This window comes from Balaenoptera borealis (genome assembly GCF_965194805.1).
Source record: "Balaenoptera borealis genome assembly, chromosome: 9".
Taxonomy (NCBI): domain Eukaryota; kingdom Metazoa; phylum Chordata; class Mammalia; order Artiodactyla; family Balaenopteridae; genus Balaenoptera; species Balaenoptera borealis.
Window position 1 is genome coordinate 16,803,408 of NC_138873.1, and position 25,733 is coordinate 16,829,140.

General features: G+C 43.1%; 1 protein-coding gene across 5 annotated transcripts in view; it reads right to left on the reverse strand.

Annotated features, from left to right (window-relative positions):
• UST (uronyl 2-sulfotransferase) overlaps positions 1–25,733 on the reverse strand; it is a 388,933-nt gene that overhangs the window by 143,673 nt on the left and 219,527 nt on the right. For all 5 annotated transcript variants that reach the window (XM_082405540.1, XM_082405539.1, XM_082405541.1 and 2 more), the window contains exons 6-7: positions 19,348–19,445; positions 17,321–17,478 (exon numbers count right to left, since the gene is read on the reverse strand). In XM_082405540.1, the coding sequence (XP_082261666.1) occupies positions 17,321–17,478; positions 19,348–19,445 (256 nt within the window). The remainder of the gene's footprint in view (positions 1–17,320; positions 17,479–19,347; positions 19,446–25,733) is intronic.

The window sequence follows — 25,733 nt, forward strand, 5'->3', positions numbered from 1 at the left end:
GGGAAGGAGGGTGGGTGAGAGGGAGGTCCAGGAGGGAGGGGATATAGGTATACATATAGCTGATTCACTTCACTGTACAGCAGAAACTAACACAACATTGCAAAGCAATTTATACTCCAATAAAAAAAATTTTTTTAAATGATTCTTTTTGTAAGGAATCTCCTAATAAAAGAGTGATGTCATCTATATCTTTTTAAACTTCACTTTACTCATCTGTAAAATGGGAATAATGAAAGTATCTACGTCATTGCATTGTTCTGAGGATTAAATTAGAAAGTCCACATAAAAAACCTTCAATATTACTTCAATAACTTTTTGTTGATTACTCACAATGTGCAAAGCACTGTTCTAGGGCTTGCTATTATTATCATTATTGTTAGAAATTCCCCTGGGCAGCACAAATTGTGTTACTGTCAGCTGTTAAGCACTTCATACTTCTAGAATTATTTATCAGGGCTCTAAGGGAGTCATAAGACAGCTAGATTTCGAGAGAGGATAGTTCAGGTGCCAAGGGCTATTAGCATGGAGAGGGCAGTTCAGGGTGTGGGAATGGTGTACAGCAAGGGTCCCCAAGCCCGGGAACATGGACTGGTACCCGTCCGTGGCCTGTTAGGAACCGGGCCGCACAGCAGGAGGTGAGCGAGTGAAGCTTCATCTGTATTTACAGCCGCTCCTCATCACTCGCATTACCGCCTGAGCTCCACCTCCTGTCAGATCAGCAGCGGCATTATTCTCACAGGAGCTCGAACCCTACTGTGAACTGCACATACGAGGGATCTAGGTTGTGCACTCCTTATGAGAATCTAATGCCTGATGATCTGAGGTGGAGCTGAGGCGGCGATGTTAGCTCTGGGCAGTGGCTGCAAATACAGATTATCATTAGCAAAGAGGTTTGACTGCACGGAGACTATAATAAATCGATTGCTTGCAGACTCATATCAAAACCCTATCAATGAGTGGCAAGTGAAAACAAGCTCAGGGCCCCACTAATTCTGCATTATGGTGAGTTGTATAATTATTTCATTATATATCACAATGTAATAATAATAGAAATAAAGTGCACAATAAATGTAATGCGCTTGAATAATCCCCAAACCATCCCCCTCCCCCAGTCCGTGGAAAAACTGTCTTCCATAAAACCGGTCCCTGGTGCCAAAAAGGTTGGGGACTGCTGGCTTACAGGGGTGCTGGAAGGCTGAAGGCAGGCACAAAGGAGAATGATGCAGTAGGAGGACGCGGAAGAGAAACTTCATTTGCTCACAACGAGGAGGGTCCATTCTGCTCACAGTGACGCACGAGTGAGAGAGGGACCTGATCTCCAGTTATGGGGGAGAATGAACACTGATGAGGCATCCAGACCGTGGCGTGTGCGCTTCACAAGGACCAGAGACTGTTGTCAATACTCTCTACCGTCGCAGAAAGTCTGCACGACTAAACTGAAGGTTGGTGCAGTGGATCTCCCTGGAAAGAGGGGGACATCTCCAGAAGAGCAAGGAACGTGGACTGGGGGACACAAGACAGGAATGGCCCAGCTCTAGGTGCTTTCCTTGGCTATGAACCTCGGGATGCCAGTTAGACCTTGCACCCAAACTATCCAGGTTTATGCCCCTGTCTCTGTGCCTTTCCCTCTGCTCTCCTGTGGAACATTCCAGATCTACCTCTCTGGGCTGGAGGTTGAAGAGGGAGCGCAGGGACCAGCAGTGCAAGGAGAACTCAGCCACAGAGACAAGTGTCACGACTATTAAACGGGTTAATATCTATAAAGTGCTCACATGCTGCCTGGCTCATAGTAAGTGCAAAATTGATGTTTGTTAAGTAAGTGACCCAGTTGCTTCTCTTTATCAAGAAATTTCCTTCCTGGGAATAATAGGCTTTACTTATGTTTTAGCCAGGAAGGTGACATTTCTGTACAATTGATACCCACCCAAGCTCTTAGGGGAATGCCACAGACCGTCTCAGAGCAAGGAGGAGCATGGGGCACAATTCATTCATTGGGCTAAAGAATGAATTTGCTACAGCATATTAGTAAGATGGGTGAGAAACGTATTCAGATCACGGAAATAGAATCGGGTAAGAAGAGGTCTTGGGAGTCTTTACCAGGATGCCACTGAGCCTTTAAAAAGCTGTGCCATGGAGTTTGCACCCAGGGAAATGGCACACCTTCCTAGAGAGGATGCGTGCGGACGACAGACTGAATTGAAGCCCTTTCACCGACCTAGATAAAAAATAAGATTTTATTTTTACAATGCTTATCTGCTGGTATCTGGAGATATTTTTCAGGAAAAAAATATTAAAAATAGAAATAGAAATCAGATCAAAATAATGGAAACAAAGAATCAGACAAATGAGAATTAAAATTCTATGATGAAACTATTTGATATACTAATGGAATAAAACTTGTTTCAATACTCTATTAAAAATCAACTTAAGTTTTTTATAGTTAAGGTTTGAATTATTCAAATTGGAAAGGTTCAGGGCTACATCAAACAGAGAACAGTAGCACATTTTTTTTCATGCTCTAACTAGCCTTCAGATGTGGGGGTTAGAGGAATAGGACATCTGGTCACCCAGGCAGGCACTCCCAGGTATTTGTCCTGGAAATGCTCAGTAAGTAACTGTGCTTTACCTAGTGTTCCCAAAACTCTGCCAGGAGGGGGTTTCAGAAAGAAGGGAAGGACGGGAGGACAGCCAGGTGTCACCTCTGATGAGTAGCATTCTACAGCAGGTACTATGGGGCATCAGGAAGGTAGCAGCCATGGTCCCTGTCTTCAAGAAGTCTCTGCAGAGTTAACGCCAAAAGGATAACTCCTCTATTTCATGCAAATGACCGAGGATGAGCAAGCCCTGCCCGAAGGGGCCATAGTGACAGTCTCTTCTTGTTTCACCACTACTCAGTTGTGCCCCTTCCCACGATCCTCTTTTTTTCTGATCATGAAAGTGGAAGAGGCCACCAAGCATGGTGGGTTTGGAGGCAGACAGGTTCTGCCTCTCACCAGCTATGAGACCTCAGACAGAGTCCTTAGATTGTCTGGGTGTGTTTTCTCCTCAGTAGAATTTGGGTAATAATATCTAATTTGCTGCACCACTGTGATGATTAAGAAGATACATGGAGGGTACAGAGCACAGTGCCGGGACATACAGCACTGTGGCATCTGCGATGCATGTGTATTATAAAAAAAGGTAGACAAAACAGAAAAGTCTAAAGGAACAAATGACAACTACTCAGAGCCCACAAGCACAATTAAAAACTGCTGTTCTTTTGGTTTTTTCCCTTTTAGTTTGTTCTTCTAAGCATATTGTGTGTACACTATAAACATATCGTACAATATAATAGTGTGTCTGATTTTTCATTAGTGGTTCAGAATGAACAATTCTTCAAAATGAAATTCCAATGGCCTCTTCATATTTCATTGCATTATTGTAAAGTCATTTATTTAACTTTCTCCATATGTTAGATATTTCTTTTTCTCCCAATTCCTTTGTCCCACAAAGACAGGCAATCTGGTGTATTGGGTAGCGCTCACCTTTGCTCAAATCCAGGTCTTGCTACTTGCTGGCTGCTTCGAACATGGGCAGAGCTTATTATCACTGAGTCTCCAGATATTCATCTGGAAATGGGATGAAGATTTCTACTTGTATTAGTTTCCCAGGGCTGTCGTAAAATTACCATAAACTGGGTAGCTTAAAATAATAGAAATGTATCCTTTCACTGTTCAGGAGGTTAGAAGTCCAAAGTCAAGGTGTCAGCAGGGCCATGCCCCCTCTGAAGACTCGAGGGAAGAATTTTTCCTGCCTCTTTCTAGTTTCTGACTGCCCTTGCTGACAGTCTTTGACATTCCTTGGCTGGTGGCAACATAATTCCAATCTCTGCCTCTGACTTCAAATGGCCTTCTTTCCTGTGTCTCTGAATCCTTCTCTCCTTATAAGGACACCAGTCATTGGATTTAGGGTCCACCCTAATCCAATGTGACCTCATCTTAACGTGATTATATCTGCAAAGACCCTGTTTCCAAATAAGGTCACATTCACAGATACATGGGGTTAGGACTTCAACGTATTTTGGGGGGACACAATTCAACCTACAACACTACCTAACCAAGTTGTGAGGAAGAAGTGAGTCAACATAAGTCTAAGGTACTCTGTTAACTGTAAAAGTGCTATCCTAGTGTGAATCATGACTTGTAAAGGTTTTAGGTCAAGGCACCAGTTTTAGGAAGGCAGAGTTTCAAAGGATCACATCTCCTTGAGTTTAGGTGTTCGGCCATTGCTATGGAACAGCAGTTTGAGATTTGAAGCCAAGAAGGCAAAAATCATATGGAAGAATCATGGCGCCTCATAAGCCCCAAATGCCTTAGGACTGGTCTTGTCAAGTGGGTGACCTCCTACTTGCTAACCTGGGCAGCCCAAGCCGGTGGGAGAATCTACAACATTGCTTCACAAAAGATCTCTGAATTTTTCCCACTGTAATCCATCTCAGATTGATACTGTTGTAAACTACAATAAAAATGAGTTATTAAAAAAATAATCAGAGCCATACCAAATTACCATCAAAGTTTCTACAGGCTTACTCTCAATTTCTACCTCATCTCATCATGGGCTGGTAACAAGCAGCTTATGGGCTGGCAATGGTCCTTGGACCACACTTTGAGAAGCAGTGCTTGTCCGGAGCCAGGGCCAATGACGACTCAGGGGCCCCACTGGAGCACAGTCCTGCACCCAGGCTTCCGAGGAGGGGGGCTAGAGGATTCCCAGCCTTCAGCCCCATTCCGGGGGTCATGCCTGGCTGGGGAAAACAAACACACCTCCCACACCCACCTGAGTCTCAGTGTTTTCTTTGAGTTTGTTTTCCCACTGACTTACTTTCCTTTCAGTCTGGGCTTTAAAAACCAGCCTTCTGAGTGAATGCAGGAGATCCCAGCTGTCCCAACACCACGGCTCATATGGAATGCATTTAGAGAGGGGAAAAAACTTGAACGGAGTGGTGATACGACTCTGAACTGGCTTGGACATGGCGTGGCTGGAATTTTGGAGCTGGCTTTTGTTTGCATTCGTCATGAAACATTTGTTATATGAGCTGCTGCTACTGCTACTAAAGCAGCTGCTGCCGAGAAACCCTCTCAATGGCTGCTTTTTCTCCTGGACATGTGCTGACTGACAGCGCTCATGGACCAGGGCCCTGGACTCTCCAGGCTTGGGATACCTGTGTCACTATTCCTGCATTAGGTTAGGGAAACGACACATGACAGCACACAAAACGGTGGTGCCTGTTTCTGCCAAGTTACACTGGCATGGTATCTTTGGATGGTTGGGTACTGCCTCTGATCATGAGACAGTGTCTTTTTTATCAGTTCTTATAATTTACATTCTCTCCCATCAAATAAATCTCCAATATGGCCCTGATCTGTCTTCCAGGTAATTTTAAAAAACAGTAGTTTGGGGCCTCATCATAGCAAACATCATTCAGTAAAAAGATGTGGATAGATCTAGAGACTGTCATGCAGAGTGAAGTAAGTCAGAAAGAGAAAAACAAATATTATATAATATCGCTTATACGTGGAATCTAGAATAATGGTACAGATGAATTTATTTGCAAAGCAGAAATAGAGACACAGATGTAGAGAACAAACTTATGGATACCAAGGGGGGGATGAATTAGGAGACTGGGATTGCCATATATACACTACTATGTATAAAATAGACAACTAATGAGGACGTACTGTATAGCACAGGGAACTCTACTCAATGCTCTGTGGTGACCTAAACGGGAAGGAAATCCAAAAAAGAGGGGATATATGTATACGTATAGCTGATTCACTTTGCTATACAGCAGAAACTAACACAACATTATAAAGCAGCTCTACTCCAATAAAAATTTTAAAAAAAAACACAAAGGGGTTTAACTAATAAACTACCATTAAGGGATCTTGTTTTTGTCTGTTTTACTTTTGAAATTTCATCAGTACTATAATCCCAAGATACGGATGCTGAAGGCAGTGCTACGGTAGCCTGATTCACACCATGGCTATGCAGATTTCACATGAAAGAAACATTTATAACAGATCTAGCTAAAAGCTATACACACAAAACTGGTAATAGAATCTTAAAGTTCAGGTAGTTAGCACATTGCCAGCTAAATGCAGTAGGCTGACAACAGGCCTTCAACACCTCTCCTTTGAAACACTTCACTAAAGTGACAGTAAAGGACAATAATTTTATAAAAAGATTGCAAGGACAAAGAACTGGAGAAGGATTTCAACAGAAGACAGACTTCAAACAACTTCTGGAAGATGAAAAGTGGTGAGAGGAGTGCATTGCACGTGGCAGGGCAGAGTATATGCACTGGAGTGTTGGCAGAGGGGAGACATACATCAGGAGGGTCAGCTCGCCCGAAGAACCCCTGAGAGAGAGAGGAGTGGCACCAGGTAGCCCAGATGGGAAAGCTGGGCATGAGGCAGGTAGTCTGGCTATGAAGCAGTTGGGTCCCAATTTCCCTCCACACCTGCATGCAGCCAGCTATCTTGCAATGCTTCTTCCCCCATTCTCCACTGCCTGCGATCCGGCAATCTTAGGATTAGTCTCCAAACAGTCTGGCAGAGGCTCCAGACTGATTTGCTAACCCAGAGGAGAGAGGAGAGCATGGGCTAAAATGAGAACAATGAAGTGAATTGTGCCTGAACGTGGGCCTTCAGCTCCTGTCCCCCCACCAGCAATCAGACGTGTGTCCTGCTCCCCCATTCCCTCCTCACCTCCCATCCCCCAAGGGGATGTTTGGGGGACTCTTCAATGGGGAAACCGGATCAACTCCAGAGAAAAAAAGACCTAAAATCACTAACAAATGTTTTCCCAACAAAACTTCTATCGCTGCTTGATCATCCCAAGTGGGTCCATTAGTTGATAAGCCTCCCCTACTGCACAGCACTTTCAATGAGCTCTTTAGTGTCTCACCCTCAAATACGAATTCCGACAAAGATTACCAGAGGAAAGACTTCAGACTGAAAAAGAGATGCCCAAATCAACCAAACAGTGAAAAGGATCCTGGAGCAAGTAGACATAATGTAAGAAATAGATGAAAACACTTTTTAAAAATCTCTGTAATTTTCAGAGATTTAAGGTGGCATTGTACCCAACAAACAAGAGCTAGATATTATGCAAAAAGAAAAAAAGATTAAAAAAGAGTTCTTGGAAAAGAGAAAATTCAACAGAATGACTGGAATACACATTGAGGAACTCTTCCAGAGCGAAAAAGTTGAAGAAATGGAAATTAAGAGAGGAAAAAAATATAAAGCACATAGAGAGGATGCACCTAGGGATTCAAATATCTGACCAACAGCATTCCAGAAATGAATCAGAGAAAATGGTGGTGATAAAATCATGAAAGAAGTAAAACAAGAAAAATTCCCAGAAATGAAAAACATGAGTTTTAAGCTTAAATGTATCTACTGAATACTCAGTACCCTGAGGTGTTGTAAACTTTCATAAAAGGAATAAACGGAACACTCCAGGAGAGAGAGAGAGAGAATGAGAAAGTCAGAGAAAAAGATGTGGGAAATGAAGTGCATGTATGAAGAAATCCATACCCAGCCAAACTGGCAATCAGATGAGATGGTAGAACGCTGATCTTTTCAGACATGCAGTGACTCAAAGAATTTACTACTTCCCACGCACCTTTTATCAGGAAGCAATTTGGGCCTATCTTGGAATAAAATGAGTTATTAAATCAAGAAATAGAATATGAGGGATTCAGGAGATCAGGGATACAATGCATTCAGTAAAATGGTAAAGGGCGGTTGCAGGACAGCTGTGAAGGGAGCTTCTGAGTAATCAGCCCAGATGGAAGCAGAAAGTTAGAGCTCCGGGTGGGAAGGAGGGTAGTGGTCCTGGGATGGGGGAGCAGGAAATGGAATGGATATACTTATCTGATAAAAATATGGGAAAAAAATCAAAAGTAAGATTGATACAACAGATCTAATGGCACACAGGAAAATTTTGATAGGTATAAATAAATCTAAGCGAATAAAAAACCCAAGGCAATAATCAATTCTAGAAAAACAATAAGTTATGCAAGAAATGAAACAAGATGATGGTGTACTACTTGGATCAGCATCGAACAAACATATGCAGTCACAGTAACGTAAACAGGGACTATGCATGTAAAACATAGATAGAGCTATACTACGAAGAGGGTGGAGGGGAGGAAGTGGAGGTAAGGGCGGTGGAATAAGAGAACTAAATAACGTCTCAAATAAAGACATCAAGACAATAAAAATAAAACAAGCCTGTGCATACTAGTTATAATTAGTGTGCTGATTATCAGAAGAACCAGCTAACTGTGCTGAAAGTGTTTGCCTCTGCAGAACCAGACTTCGCGATGGAGAGGGTTGAAATAGGAAATGACTGCTTTTCATTACAGGTCTTTTAGTACTATTTGATTTTTAATTATATACATGCACTACTTTAATATATAAAGTATAGTTAAAAAACAGGAAGGTAAAATTCTAGGAAAACATGTCTTGAAAAGTAGCTCCAGTAGTGTCTGGCTATGACAAGGCAACAGAAGTACTTAGAAGCACATTGTAAAAACTGGAGAGGTGAGACTTTCCAGTCAGAGTATCTGAAACTCCCACTCAGCAAGCAACACTTCCCTACTCTCATCAGTGGGGAATTAGATTGGATTTCTCTATGGGTTTGTGGACAGTGAAATGAATATGCTTAATATAGCTCACAAGAAACCACTAAAAACAGCAATGTTCTATACACAGGTATATTTGCAGTTTTTCACTGTGTTCTTTCACAGTCCAACACCATTTGCAAGATGTGAAGAGCTAGGACATTATATGTTGATAAAAATGTATGAGATATTAAAAAATAAAGACCAGGAAATGATATTTTTATTTGAACAAGATTTAGTTGAACAAAAATAGAAGCTTCCATTGTAAAATGTTGAGTCATGCGAAATGGGTAAGGATTGTACTTCGCCCCAGCTGGGGGTACATTTTATAAGCAAAGAATGTCAGCAAGGCAAGACCGTGAGTCAAGGGCACAAAGACAGTTCTGAAATTCTCTGTCTGAGGCCCTTTCCACATCACCACATTAGGCCCAGGGGTGGGTACAGACCTTGGAAGTTTGGGCATGAAAGAGCAGGAAGCTCACAGAGTCTTTTATAAAAAGATCAACTATCACCCTCTGGGGTCGGGTCTCTAATCTTTGCCCAGGCTCTAGGAGCATTTCAGCTTTGCTGAGTTACCAGGAAAGTCCAACAATTGAAATTTGTGGTGACTAATTCCACCCTTAGTAACATTCTTACTCAATGCAAAGCATATTACTGTCAAGTTCAACTAAAAACTGCTCAAAGTAGGAGTGAATAAATTCCCAAGTAGAAGAAATTCACCTATAAACACAGAAGAATGCCGGTACCTCCACCACACACCCAGATATTATTAGCCACCTTTTTGTCTGGGGAAATGAATCATAAGACAGAAAACTGCATACCCCATGCCTGGCCACACTGCGGGGAGCATCTGGGCTTCTCCAGAGGATGAGGTTGGGACCTAGAAGAGATCAGTTTCCCAGGGTGCATGGGTGGGAGGTGGGGACTAGGGGAAACTTCTGGAGGGATGATTCCAAGGGCTCCTAGTGAGGGAGGCCAGGAAGACCAGAGGCAGCATCAAGGGACACAGCGAGCTCACCCGAGTCAGGGAGTGAGTGCCTGGTAACAGAAGGGGAGACCATGCTGGTGGGCAGAGAGGGGAATCTGGGGGTCAGGCAGGGCACTAGGTGGTGTCTGGAGAGGTGTGGTGAGCTCCCCAGTGGAACAGTGCAGGGCCGACTGGAGCCAGTGGTTACGCCAGGCCTGGAGGGTGGCTGGGTCTTGGGTGCAGAAAAACGGAAAGAAAGCAAGCAGGAAGAATCCCAGCCCTAGGGACCTGGGAACCTGGCGGTATCCTGGCACACTGTTAGGAAGCGAGGGATCCTTGGGTGGTGGTCAGGCTTGCAGAGGGCAGGGAAAGCGGGGGTTGGGGGAGTGACACGTGGCCCTTTGGCAACTGTGGCTTGGCCACTGGTTCTGGGATTGGTATGAGTGACTCAGTTCCAGGTTGTACCACAGAGAGATCTAAGGCTGCGGATACTTTTCCTGCCTTGGGCAGGACTGGCTTAGCAGTAGGGTGACTGAGCTGCGAAGAATTGGGGGGCTCAGCTCAAAGAGGCAAGGTCAGTAGGCAAGGGCCGAGGTGGGCTGGAAGCCCCTCATGCCTCCCAAGTATGGGACTTGGGACTTCTGTGCCTTCACACCTCCAGGTCTGCACTCATGTTATTTTTTTCTGCCTAACTTGCCTCCTTCCACGTCCACCTGGGGAAGAGCGATGCACCCTTCAAGGCCTGGCCCAAATATCTCCAGCAGGAAGTGCCCATCCAGTTTGCAATGGCGTTCATGCCAGATATGGTTTTCTTTATCTTTATACGGCTGTTGCCCAGGACTGGAGTGTATTGCCGACATGGAAACACTTGCTGAAAGTGCTCGTTGAATTTTTCTAGTATTTTCAGATTATACCTGCTATTTAAATATTAGTCTTCAAAGAAGAGAGATATTTTTGGAATGCTATTACTATAAAATCAGACCATGTGTTGAATAGAGATAATCTATAGACTTTATTTTCAAGCATTTACCTTCAACTGCAATACATAAGAGTGCTTAATACCCGCTTAATGCTCTGTATTAATGATTAAATACGAAGGATGTTTGGAGGGTCATAGATTCATGGAGTTTGTGGTGGTGCTGGGGACAGAAGCTTGAATGTCTGTGGCCACTTAGGACTTGATAACTGTGGGCAAGCTATTCTACTCTTTGACTCTCAGCTTTCTTATTTAGAAAATGAGACAACTAATTGTCTTCCTCAGCTTCAGAGGATTCGTGTAAGAATCAAATGAGGTCATCTTATGGAAGTGCTTTATAAATGGTAAATTGCTATGCAAATTATTATTATTTAGGAACTGTTGCTGATGTTTGCATGCAAGACTCTTCACTAAGATACCACTGCTGTGTAATAAGGAGTTTAGTTGTTTGAACATGAATGGGTGTACACACACACACACACACACACACACACACACGTAATGCAGTACCAACCTGACTAGAATCTGAGCCTAGGACATGACTGGTGATAAATCGTTATGGAGAATATTGATGGTACATGAACCAATAACAGATTGGTATCCTATTTTTTATAAATGATAATCGAGGTTTTTAAACAACTTCATTGGTGCCTGTAGATAGTCAGAATTTCTCCCAACCATCAGTTGTATACCTGTGAAGTTCCAGAATGTTTTTGGGTTTTGGTGTAGCACAAAACTAATAAGAAGATGGAAATAAAAAATGAGAAACAGCATGTTTAATCCAATCGTTGTAGAATGATGGATGATTTTTATAAAACTAGAGTGGACGGTACATATATTTTTAACCCACGCAAACTTATTTGTAAACTATCCTCCAATTCCCAACCCCACTGGCTCTCAGATAATGCACTTTGGACTACTGCAATCAATTGTACTTGGAATCCTTTTGATACGATCCCATTTTTAGGCCCCATATTGGGCATAATTGTACATCTGTGTTCAAGCATTCTGTAAACGCCTGTCAGCAGATGCAAACAGTTAGGAAACCACAAGCACTTCCTTGAGAAAATGGAGAGACACTGCCACCTGCTGGACAAAGTTTAATTCATTAACAGCGCTCTGAAGTACGTAATTCTGCATATGGAAAATAAAGGTTTTTCAAGAACTGAATCTTAGGGTCTTAGTTAAAATAAAAACGCCATTAAATCATTGAACACCCATCCTATATCTACTAAATAACACGATGCATCACAGTCTGAAAGATTCAACATTCAACTCAAGTTAATGGTAATTGGCCCTGGTCACATCTCAACAGTGGGTTTCATTTAAGGTTGAAATTTTAACGCCCTGATATTTCTGCTAAGAGTTCAGGCATAAAAACAGATGATTTTAAAAAAACCCTCAGTGACTTGCATGGTGTTTTCCAGTCCTGAGCGTGTCACCGTAGTAATATTTCCATTAAACTTATTCCCTGTGATTGTTTCAGGAATAAGGTATTGGCCAGAATATAACTGTTCCTTTCCTTCTAAGTCAGAAATACTATTTCCTAAAGGCATGCGATTTCACAGTCATAGGTCAGCTGTCACTGATGAAATAAGTGAAGGGTGATCATTTTTTTTCTTCTTCCCCCGCCCCCTTCCCTCTCTCTTGCTTTCTTTCACGTAGAAGTTACAGAGAGAACTGAAGCCCTAGTTCCTCCCAGATACTGGCCCTGTCTCTCTCCTGTAATGTGGTTAGCTAATTATTGAACACTTAATCATATGTTAAGCTCTGGGCTAAGGGCTTTACATGGATTCGATCAGGTTCATCTCTCACAACAACCCTGTGAAGTAGACAGTATTGTTTATGTGCCTTATACAGATGGGGAAGCTATGGGGTACAGGGGTTACACCTTACCTCTGGTTATCCAGTTAAGTGGAGAACGGGCTTTAATGCCCAGGCTGCCTACTCCAGAGCCTGTGCTCTAATAACTATGATATTCTGTCTTCTGGACAGAAATGCATATGGTGTGGAGAGAGAAGGGTGGACAGTGTGACCAGAGAGTGAGTTGGGATCCCTGGCTTAGGGAAGAATGGATTCTGAAGGAATGACCCTGCAGCGAGGATTCGTCATGTCCTCTAGGTGGCGATAGTCTCCATAACTAAACCTGGGAATTACGAAGGCAATGGGGACTGCCTGTGGTTTCTGCAGGGGGGAAAAGCACCGTATAATTGTGCTAACCAACAGAAGGTAGAAAGAGGAGCCTTAAAACCTTCCATGTGATACTTTAGCATGATAATAATATAGACCTTGGCGATCAGCCACCCAAGGCTACATTTGCTCGGGGTCCTATGGGCAGAACCACCGCAGAAAGAGGACTAGGAGTCTCTTCAAACTCCCAACTTAGTGTTCTTTCCTTAAAGAATAACTTTTCTTTATGAATAATAGGACAATTTTAATCTTCTATGTAAATATCCTCAGATTTGAATAGTGCAATGCAAATGAACTCCAAGAGTACACTGCTATACCCTTAATAGGAGTCTAATTATCATTCATGCCTAGCAAAAAAATATTTAAATTTGTACTTTATCATCGTTGTTAATAAAAATATTTAAGTATAAGCAGTTTTTTAAAATAAAAAACAAAGCACCCAATTTATGAATGAACTTAAATCCTCAAAGTTAGCACGGAAGTCATTTTGTTTGGAATTAGACATTTTTCCTTTGTAGTATAGTTGGTGGCCAGATTCTCAAGACAGCCCACGAAAGTCTTGTAAATTCTCTATTGAGGTTCCAGTGTTTACATTTGTAATGGAAACAAGTTGAAAATGAATACTAATGTAGTGTTAGTAACGGAAAGTATTTAAAATACAAGGGAAAAGGATTAGCTTTCAAGTCCTCACGTGGTCCTCACGTAGGAGGGTTAAAATATCAGGTCCTAGGGTTCCACATCTGGGTGCTAAGTGGCACTACTGAACTGGAACAGCTGGGTTATTCACCAAGTCAGGGGCGGATATGGGAGACGCTGATATAAGGACTTTTCCTATCATAGATATTCACTTATTCTCTGTCTTTAATTAATTTACTTATTTATTGTGGCCTTTAACACCACTGTGATTTTAGCTCCTAAAGAAACTATGACTAAGAAAAATATTGATAGCTTACAGCGTGTCCCTTTTTAAGAGCTAAGGGGGAAAAGCATTCATGAACACGTTAACACTTGTGGCTCAGAAACTCTAAGCTGTGGCCCTTTGGTTCACATTTTGATGGATGACCATGGAGCTGTCTCTCCAATTCTTTGGGCCAGCTCCAAGCTTCTCATTTTTGAAAGGTAAGTAATGAGCAAATGTAATCGAGATTAATCAATAAAAAATGAGACCGCATAAGTTAAAGAAGTGAGGTCACTCTTACCCAGTAAATCTGTTTCGGCCTTGGTTCCCCCAATTCAAACTCCTACCCAGGTTGGGCAGAGTTTACTGAGCCCTCACTCCAAGGTACTGGCCTCAACATTAGCAACTGCCCTTGGGCTGGCGAGAAATACCAGAGTGTGTTCTCCTGGTTATCCACCAGGCTACAACTTTCATTCTTATTTCACCTCGAGTACTTACTATCATCAACTTCTTCTGAGATACACTAACTGGGTCTCCACAGAGTGCAAACATTAATATAAAATGACTAAATTTCAAAAAAATTTATGAAGGCTAAGTTTCTCAAATATTTTTGGTAGGAGACAAATTTACTCACCAGCATATACCTTCTTACAGGCAATGAATGGGGTGAGGGAGCACAGACAGTTGACCTATTATTTAGCGAAGTTATTAACTTCTCTAAATGGTGGGTTATTGGAACCCACAGTACTGATTGGAAAGAATTAATGACTATCCTTCCAATCTAGAATAAGTGACAACCCATTTGACTAGCGGACGTTATTTTTACCAGCTCCCCGGTTATTGTTATTAGTGTTTTTTCTTCAGCAGTGAGACTGGTCTAAATATTTCTCGTCTTGCTAGAAGGGGATTACTGAAATCCGCACACACCTGCATTTTTCAAATAACAGGATGAGCACCAAAGAAAAATGGCCAGTGGAGTGTTTGCATCTTAATCCAGCTCCATGGTCAGTTGAATCTACAAATATTTAAGGGTCTCAGATTTTAGTGTTTCTTCCCTCTGTCCTCTAGTCTACTCAGTTATAAAATTCTTGTATAAAGGGCACGAGCAATGATTTTAGTGGGCCATTATCTGTGAGTTTAGATTGAAAATGCACAGGTGATGAGGCCCTGGTGTGAATGATAAAGTGACCTGCTGCTTCTCTTCCTTTAACCTATTTGATACCAGCTCACTGATTTGTGGCCATGAGAAAACAATACAGGGGCTTAGTCTTTGCAGAGGCTAAAATATACCGGAAAGCTGGCCAGGCGTGGGCACTCATCTCCTGTCCCCTGCTTCAGGGGATGAGGAAACTCTTCGGGACAGAGCAACTGTGGAGCTGCTTGGCCTTCAAGGTTACTATAGAAAAATCTCACAGAAGGTGCCTGAGAGGCCACAAAACACAGGGGAAGTTACTGAAGAATCACTCAGATGTTCATTTTGTTGTCTACGTGCCATGCGGCAGCGGAGACCGTTACACTGGAGTGATATGCAAAATATTTAACACCAGTTCCACTCAAGAACAAAATTACAACAGTTGTTGAGTCCTGGGCCAGAGTCCTGAAGACCACCTTGGGGGGTGGCGGTGAGGTATGTGTGTGTGTGTGTGTGTGTGTGTGTGTGTGTGTGTGTGTGTGTGTGTGTGTGGAAGTGCACCCGGAGGGTGGGAGCCCAGGGCAGTGTAGACGTGTCTCGCTGTTTTAACCACTAGTATAGCTGGATTGTGTGAACTGGTAATGTGTTGGCCGGCCTGCGTTCTCCCTGGGGCAGCAGCCTCAGAAGTATTTCATATACTGCTATGCCCAACTCAAAGGGGAGAAAAATCTTTAATTTATAGGTGGAAAGATCACTGCTAAAGACAAAAGAGCTAACAGTCACTCAATTTTCAAAAATATGTTCTACTTTAATTAATGGGCTTCCAGATCACGGGATGAAGGCCCACAATTCCTGAGAAGTCAGGTATTTAAATGAGGAAAACAGCTTGGAAGTGAAGATGATACATCCTGACAACGGTAGGTAAGTGAGCCCTTGGGGCTAAGATTTTTGTTTGTGGTTTATTTGTATTTAAGAAGAACAAAGATTAAAATGTCCTCCTCTAAGTTATCAGACCTACACCTCTGATGTTGACCTTTGGTGTGCTGGGCTGTGACATCCTGTGAATGGTGTCAACCCCAGATCCCAGGATGGATGACGTACGTGATGTGGCCTCACCCATACTCTTCCCAAGCGCTGGGACAACGGTGTGTTCTTATCTGACAGCTCTGTGTCTCCAAGACCCAGTCAGCCTTTTATCTCATACTGTACATCTCACACACACACACACCCACGCACACTATACAACAAGATAAAGCCAGAGAAGGGAAATAACAATGAATAACGTAAACCTTTTCTTCAAAGGAGCCTGATTTAGGGTGAGACTCTTCCTTGCACAAAGACCAGAGTTTACTTTGTCCTACAGAGCTAAAAACTGGTCGCAGGAGAACTCTTTAAATTCTTTGAACTCTTTAAATTGCCCAGTGTTGAAAGGGCAAAGGAAGGCCCTATTTCAAAAAATGACAATTTAGAGTTTGTTATGCTTCTAGCTATTCCAACCACACTTCTTGCTGCGGAGACACACCTGCAGGGCATAGGTCGAGGTCCTTGGTCATGTAAGTACGTGGGAGTTTATCTCTGAATAAGAGTGTTGGGAGACCAAGGCAAAATCACCTTCCCCCAGCGAGTCCCTGGTAGTGGTAGGGCCACCCGATGGAACAGAAGTCAGGGCTCCTGTAGGCAAAACCAGTTCACCTGGGCATCGGCACCTGTCAGTGATGCAGGTGTGGTACGAGGTCCGGGCCTGGCGGCGTGGCATGTGAGGCAGAGGCTGCGTTTGGGAAGCCCTTCCTCTTGCCTCATTTCTACAAAGCAGAATAACACCCTCCATCTCGGGACAACAACACAAAACCATAAACGGATTAGTGAAGAGGTATTGCTGTGGCAGCAGTAGATTAAGAACAGGAAAGAAACAAACAAGGTTGTTTGCCTTTCAAGATAAAATTATAATGAGAAAAACAAACGATGGACTTCTGAGAGTAATGATATTTACAGTGACACTACGGGCAACCCTTATAACTGCTTTGCTGCATTCTCTTTCTTGCTTCTGTTTGGACACCACTCCATTTATTAGAGTAAAATCATAATTGTATTCTCAATGTGCTGCTTTATGGATTCTATGTGCCAGGGTTTGCTTTTGTCAAATGGAAGTAGGGCCAGAGTTACCTCATCACACTCCCCCAGGACTCCAACACACACCTGCCTGTTCATTGGTTCGCCCCAGCGCCAGGACACGGCCGACGGGAACGCTGCCGATCTCACTTTCCAGAGGGGGAAATGGAAGCATCCGGCCTTTAAAACATGGCGAGTTTATGTTTGGCCCTGAAGCTCAAGGTTTTAGTATCTAAATCTCGTGGTTCTAACCTTGCTTTGAAGCCAGGGGAGCTCCCCTTCACTAACAGAAGAGAAGATTTCACGCCTTCATTTCCCGAGTCCTTTTCAAGGTGAGTAAGCCTCAAAACAGAGAAGCACTTGCTTACGGACGGAGTTACCTGGGTCTTTGTAGATACTGAGCACACCCTTGAAGTAATGAGGTAAAAATCTTTCCAGTAAAAGCAGCACATCTTCCAACTCTTCAAGAATCCCCACAAGCAGGAAGTTTTCATTCACGTTCAGTTTTGCTCTTTCAAGGGCCCACTCACCAGGCTCCCTTTATGGATATAAAAATGATTTTGAAATCAAAGATTGGTTTTCGAAATGCAGCAACAACATGTTGGAAGCTTCTCCCTTCTCCCACCCATCCCCAGTCACATAAGTCCAAATCCCACTTTCTCCAGGGCCCAGCGAGCCCCACCTAAATGTTTGTTAAGAGAAAATGGGCCCAGGCAGCTAGGTCTCAATAAACGCTGATTAGAATGGCCTTTTAATAGGAGGACCAAACCGAACCCATAAAGTTAGAAGTTTTGAAATATGAAACTTACTGATTTTGATTTCTGTAGAAATCAAAATAGGTGTCAGGTCATGACCACTAATCATCTTATTCTTTTGAGGAATTTAAAAACAAACCTTTTTTTTTTTTTTTTTTCTTCAATTACAGAAGGAAAACAGCCTAATCTTATTTGTAAGGCAGATCTCTGAGCCAACAACACTGATATGAATGTAAAGAGCCCAGCATGGGGATCCCAGGAGCTGGGTTCCGGCCTGGCTGGCATTGGGGGGGAATTTGGGCAAGCCAGGATTCTTTTTTGAAAATTTTTAATAATCCTTACTTAGCTCAAATAATTGTCATCAAGGTGGAACAAGGTGACATTTTGAAAGCGTTTTGAAAATCATCACGAGATAAGGCATCAGAAGTCCTCGCCCCAAGATTGGGAAATATATAATTTTAAAAGTACTTTAAGGAGTTAGAATCTTGTTTCTTGGAATAAATACCCTCATTTTGACAGAAAGCCAGTCAAATGGCCCCAAATCTTCCCAGGATCTGAAGCCCTGACCGTGAAGCAGGAGGCGTTTACTACCGGGGACAAGTCGGTGAGGGAGGTCTCCTGAGCTCAGGAGTTTATAATGAAGCAGAAAACTGACACTTCTAGCCCCAGAATTCTGACCGTAAACAAACTGGTTAACTCAGCAGAACGTCAATAATAACAACACACCTAATAACTAAGCAGCAAGCACAGGGTAAGCAAAAAGTACAATGAGTGAGCTGCAATTTGGAAACAGCTGTGTCCCCCGCAACCCCCAGTCTCTTAAGGAACACAACGACCTTCTAATCAATGTCTCCTTTCGGGGGAAAATGCCACTTCTGGCAGCAGGGTTTATTTTCCACCAAGCAAAGATAATATTCATCGTTACTACCATTTCTTCTGGAGGCTATACATTTGTCTAGTAGAACAAGTGTAGCTAGACCAGAATCACCTGGGAGGTGGTCACAGATGCCTGGGCCTCACCTCAGAGACTGTGATCAGGTGAGGGTTCCTAACAAGCACCCCAGGGATGCAGATGCAGGAGGTGGGTGGACCACACTGAGGGCCCTTACTATCTGAATAAGTCACTTGCTAAAGAAGGTCTTGCAACCAAGTAAGGCTGAGGAGGGATCACCAGAGAGTACTTTCTTCTCTTTCTACTAAGTATGCCTCAGGAGAGAGACACTCTGGAATTTTGGGTGTGAGCATCTAGTGTTTCAGACCCAGCTAGACACACCACACTGGCAAGGACAGCTGTGGACGCAGCAGAGTCACTACAGAGGAGCAGGATGGGTGCACCCCCTGGGCTTCACTATCTCATGGGCTGGGTAGAGACGGGTGTACGTCAAAGGTGAAGAAGAGTTTGGTTGGCATGTCAGTTACACAGCTTTACGGGTGGTTCGCAAGGCCTCTGCCAGACCTTGATTTGTTAATTTCTTTAGTTATAGGACATTCAGAATCTCAAATGCGATCTTGAAAGATTAACAGTAAATATTAAGTGAATTCTAGAAGCTAGAGAGACTGGGGACGCAGGAGACGCCCACTCAGTGCCAGGTGGTGGGTCTCCTGTCACTGTTATCCACATGAGCATGTCGTGAGCCTGTTTCAGTCTTTACCTGCATCTGGGATGCTGTCCACAAAAATACGGAATGATGTAAAATAACCTGGGGTTGGAACACTCAGGATAGTTTTCAAGAATACACTCGTTGATGTCCTAGAAGAGAAAACACAGCAGTGAGATGTCTGGCGGTCTCTGCAGGGCTTTGTCAAATGTCATACAGTGTAAGTAAAATTGATACTTTAATGATACGGGAAGGCCTTGAGAAGATGTAGAGAATTGATGGATTTCATGAGAAGAAATGAAATCCTTTTTTCGCCTTGCACCAGCCTGCTCCACTGGCCAGGTACACATATGGTCAGAGCATTTCACGGAGTGCTTGTTCTGTTGAGGGAAATGAATTTCTGCGTTTCCCAGTGGCCTGACGTCTCTAGCTAGATGACAAGCATCTTGGAGCAGTTCTACTGACCGTGGCTAGTTGTGGCCCCAGCAGTTATGAGAAACTGGGAAGTATACAGTGCACACTTAACAAATATTTGTTGAATGAATTCAGTATGACTTAATTCATTCAGACTTAATCAGAGATCCCTGTACAGCCAATCCTGTAGAAATGTGTTTCCCTGTGTATCCACATGTCCAACAAATACTTATTAAGTACCTACAATAGTCACATAGAGGGTTTGTAAATTTTGGAAGGGCTGTAAAACCATTTCTAATGTTATATTAGGTTAGGAAGTGGCAGGATATTTGCATATAGACATTCTCTCACTTTCAAAAGCAACAGTTGTGACTTCCAAATAGAAAATCTGGAATTTCCACATAGAAGATTTCTCTTCTATGAGGTTGAGTGCAGTGTCTTTGTCAGCATTACTAGAGCTTACAATGACATGAAAAGAAGGGCTAAAAATCCGCTTTCATCAAGGCAGATTACATTGGATACCCTAGATAAGACATGTCTGGTTCTTAGGTATTTCTAAAGAGAAAAGATAATCCAATTTACAAACAAACCAAACAGCTATGGGATGTTTTTTCAGAGACAATACTGGCAAGGCAAATTACGAGTGGATATAACTCAGCAAACATGGTCCTATGGTCAATGGAGTTTATGAGTCAGTTGAAGCCACTGAATCTAATATGATTAGGGTAAATGGTTAGTCATTAAAAGTTTTTTTTTAGTTCAAGTTGGGAGTTGGAAAATATAACTTAAATATCTTTTTTTTTCAACAACCTTTTCTTTTCCCTCTCATGCTTCTTTGGTTTATATACCAATTAAATAAATTACACAATTACAGTAACAAATTCAACTGGAATAAAGAGATTCAGGAACAAACACACCCCAGCTGAGCATGTGAGCCTATTGTGGGAAGCACAGGTGCACAGTTCCCAGAGAGGAATATACTAGAAGCAAATGGAATGGTGTACGTCAGCCCATCCAGCCATGCATGAAGTGGAGGGTGGTTAAGAGCACTTCATTGCATATGAAAACCCATTAAAAATGCATGATGTTAGACCCCAAATACCTTTCTAAATAGAAATTGACACAGAGGGATGTATGTATAAGACTATTCATTGCTGTAAGATTTATTACAACAAAATATGGCAGAACTTACAGTTCGTTAATGGGGGATTGATTCACAGAGCAGTTATGGCACATTCCTATGATGAAATACTGGGCACCCAGAAAGGATAAGGAGGCTCTACATGCACTGTCCTGAAAAGTGTCTGTGATGAGTTTTCAGATGAAATAAAGTCAATTATAGGACAATATGAACATGTAGGACAACCTAAAAATAAAATGTGTTTACATAAGGACAAAAATATCTGGAAGGATAAACACCAAACTGTTAAAAGAAGTCATTTATGGTGGTACATGTAATGGAAGATGGGAACACATTGAACTTTTACTTTATTTGTTTTTGAAATGTTAGCTTTAATTATAATATATGTATTTTAGTTTTATCATCAGAAAAGTTTAAGGAGATCTACACACTGTAAAACAAACTAAAACTTGTATAGAGGGTGACCAGGCTTTGCCATGAGGATGCTCTGACCTCCCTTCCTCCCTCACCCTCCAGGTATCCTCTGGCAGTTGGCTTCCCCCAGGGACCTGAGCCTTAGGTCAGAGCGACCCAGGAACTGGGCTGGGGTCAGAGGGAGGGAGCTAAGAGCTGGGTGAGAAGCAGAGCACAGAAGACTCCGGCCAGGGCCAGCATGGTCAGGAGGGTCTGTCCTCTGAGGTTGAGATTTCACAGCAAATGGCTGAGTAAAATGGTGGTGATTTAGGGGGTGTCCAGAGATCTGCCCCCCACACAGTCAGCCCCCCAGAGACCTGCATTAACACGAGGGGCGGGGCAACTGAGCCCACCAAAGCCTCCTGCGGAGACTCTCACAGCGCCTGCACTTCTCCGAGTTCACTTTACAGTGGGCTTTTAAGAAGAACTTGTGTAATTGTTTGTTTAGGTGGTGACTCCAGAAGAGCACAGATGCCTGCTCACTGCATCTCCAGTACTTAGCACTCTGCCTGGAAAAAGCAGAGGTGCAATAAATACTCAGTGACTGAATGAGAAAATGGCAGAAGGAACAAGCCAAGACACACAACCTTGATTCTGTCCCCAGAGATCCTGGCCTGGGGCTCGTAGGAGGGGGCAGAGGGCATCAGTTGGTGGGGATGGGGAGGGCTGAGGACTGCAGGGACCTAGGAAGGACGTTTCTCTATTGGAATCCACACATAACCTCTCAAGGTCAATTTATGGGAAGACATAAATTCCTAGTTTAAGAATTATTGTTAACAATTCTTCCTTTCTTAGAGCAAGGCATGTCGCAGGAGATTTCAAAGAGTTCCATTTGAGCCCATTAGGTTGATGGATGGTGTTGGCCATAAGCATCTTATGGAAATGCTACAGAAGGACATAAATACAAGACGACTCAGATGTAAGACCAAGCGGAAGCAGGAAACGAGCTGTGAAGACCCACGCACTCAGCTGCCTACGGCTTGGCCACAGTGAACACTGATCTGCTTCCCGGCAGCTCAAGGACGCGGGGCTTCGGGAAGCTGCTCTTGGCCACTCACACAGTCCACTCTTACTGGAACCCAGAACTTCAGTGAATGACCTTTCAGTGTCTTGGGCAACCAAATGTGACAAGTGTCAACACAGCTGTTCCTCCGGTGCTCTGCTCCCGTCCCCCCCAGGGCCATACGGTTTCCCCCTGAGTTAATGGTTTTATTTTTGGCATTAGGCTTCGCTATCTTGTGTTGTTTTACAATCACCTTTTTATACTGAAGTTCTCTTTGTACATTTATAGTTTAAAATGATTATGCAATTTCATTTTTTCTTCCCATGCAGTGCTTCTAGGATAAGGTTGTTTTAAACGAAAACCTTCATATTTATTTTAAGACTTGCTCTAAGATCTTCATGACGGTGATAACTTTAGCCAAGCTGGCCCGCTTGCCAGACTGCTTGCCAGTGCTTGATCTACGATTTGCTTATCTGGTCCTTGGATCTTGGCAGCTACCATGGCACCCCACAAAGTGTTCCCTTGCCCAAGACTAGCCCTCTTGTAAGACTGGGTTTAAACATAAGACCCCACTCTCCCCATATTCTCAATTTATTCAGGAAATGAGATATTCTCTAGGAGCGAACATTCCAGACAACTGAGTCCTTTTAATTGCCAAAACTACAAAAAAAAAAAAAAAGACCAATTTTGGTTGAAATTTATTCTAAACTGTGCTATTTTTAAAAGCATACACTTACACCCTCTAGGTTTTCTTAGTGGGTTCATCTTCTTCCACTTTGATCGGACAGCAAAATCACCTTCAATTGATTTTCTCCTGTAACGTTTTCACTGGATAGACTGTGATAAATAACACGCACCTGTCAAATGCCAAAGGGCCCTCAGTGCCCAAAGGAAACCCCAGTCACTACAGCCAGATCCCTGGGGGTCATTCCTGGTTCCTCTCTCACCCTCACTGGCCACGTCATTCAGCGGCCCGACCCTGCAGCCTGACCCCCAAATGGTTTTCTAACCTGCCTTCTCCCATCCATTCCACACCTCAGCCCCTGCTCAGCTCCTTTGCAGCTAGTTAGTATCTCTTCCTTTCATCTCTTCTCCCTGAATACATTCTACACAAAGTTGCTGCAGTAACTTAGCTGAAATGCAAATTCATCCACTTCATTCCTCTGTTCAAAAGTTTTGAAGGACTCTTACTGACAGGGCAGTGGCAATAGCAATCAAGTAGGGCACCTGTTAAGAAATGCTAATTCCCAGACCCTACCTTGATTTAACAGAGAGCTTGATTTAACAGGTTTTTCTGGGGACAAGGCTAGAAATCTGCATTTTATTTATTTATTTATTTTAACATCTTTATTGGAGTATAACTGCTTTACAACGGTGTGTTAGTTTCTGCTGTATAACAAAGAGAATCAGTTATACATATACATACATCCCCATATCTCTTCGCTCTTGTGTCTCCCTCCCACCCTCCCTATTCCACCCCTCTAGGTGGTCACAAAGCACCGAGCTGATCTCCCTGTGCTATGCGGCTGCTTCCCACTAGCTGTCTATTTTACATTTGGTAGTGTATATATGTCAGTGCCACTCTCTCACTTTGTCACAGCTTACCCTTCCCTGTCCCCATGTCCTCAAGTCCATTCTCTAGTAGGTCTGCGTCTTTATGCCCCTAGGTTCTTCATGACCTTTTTTTTTTTTTTTTTTTTTTTTTAGATTCCATATATATGTGTTAGCATACGGTATTTGTCTTTCTCTTTCTGACTTACTTCACTCTGTAGGACAGACTCTAGGTTCATCCTACATTTTGAAGAGGAACCTTGGTGACTTTGAGAACCTGGTTGCCCTTCACGGGCCTCAACACTGGGCCAGTAGGTCATTCCATGCCTGGCTTATCCGGGTCCCCTGCCTGGAATTTCCTTCTGCCTCCTCCCCTGGCCCCATAGCAGGCCTAGGTTTTGGCGGAATTCCTGGCAGGACGGGTGTTAGTATATGCCAGCCCACCTGTAGAGAAAGGAAGGCTCCAGAAGCTGGAGAAGAATTCAGGATCTGACAGCAAGTTCAAGGTAACTCCTGGTGAGCCTTCTGAGTAGACGAAGCACATACAACCTACATAGTGTGGTCTGCAGCATCCTAAGCATCCACAGTCCCCATTTAAAAAAATCCTCTCACCTCTTACCAAATTGAAAGTGGTCCTGGGACTTTGTTCATTTAGTACGACAAAATAAGTGAAGTCTCTAGTATATTTCTCATTCATTCCACGATCTTTCGTCATCAAGCCCTCTCCAATCCTATGGCTCATCCTGGGCCCAGAAAGGAGGGATTTAAGGAGTTCCAGTAAAAGGAAAAGTTGAGCTACACATACGGTCCATGATGAGGTGAGGGCTGTGCCAGAAGGGCAGGGCTCCAGCACCCCCAGCCCTACCAAAACCGGAAGAGCTATGCTTTGCCTGGGTTTATTTATGTACTGGGTTCCGTATAAGATTTCAGTTGCTAAAAAGGCTCTAAATCTGAAAATAATTGCTTCAGGCCAGCATGCAAAGGCTCAGGATATTGGAACAGCTAGCATGACCCCCCATCACACCGCCCCTCCCTTTGCCCTATATAAGCAGGGGATTCTGATTGTAGGGCCCAGGAAGTCGGATCTTACTAGCTGGGTCATGACTGTTTGGGTCGTATGATTAAAGAGCCCCTTGTGGAAAAAACCAAAAATATGAGGAAACATTTTTCCTCTTCGTCTCCTTCCCAGGGTCCAGGTTGCTGAGAGTTCTATTCTTCCCCCTGTCTCACCCTCTAAGGAAAGAGGGGATACCAAGCCCATGCTAGCAAGGGGAAGAGTAGGTTTCTTACGTGTACAATAGTGTTAAACACTATAGAGTATCTATATTCTAAATGTCAAAAATATCTTTAAAAATGCATGGCATCTTTCATTGAAGAGAAACTTAATTTATTATAATTTTGGTGTATAGTGTCAATCCCTTGATTATTTTAGTTTTCATTATCAATTGTGAATGAATAGAGGCCCTTTGAACCTATGACAAGCTGGGCACGAACGTGGCCTTCAGGAAGGCACACTGTACACAGGTGGGGTGCTGGGCAGACTTCCCGAATTCAACTCTCTGAACGTTTTGAAAGCCACACCTGCTGGGCCAATGCTGTTCCAGGCTCCTGGGCAGGAAGGGCTGCCAAGTATGCAGAATTCTGCCAGATTGTGCAGTTATTTTATTAGGCAAATAAATGTCTACAGATTCTAGTGTAAAACCACGGGGCCCAACCCAGTTTTGTACAAACATTTTCAAAAGTAAAAGTGGAATACATTATCAGTCACTCCTTTTCATAATCATAGTTTTTTTGGCTAACGATCATTTCCCTTCCTTCTACATATAACGTCTGGAATATCTGCACAAAGAATATCTTTAAGCGGAGGCTAGCTCCAGT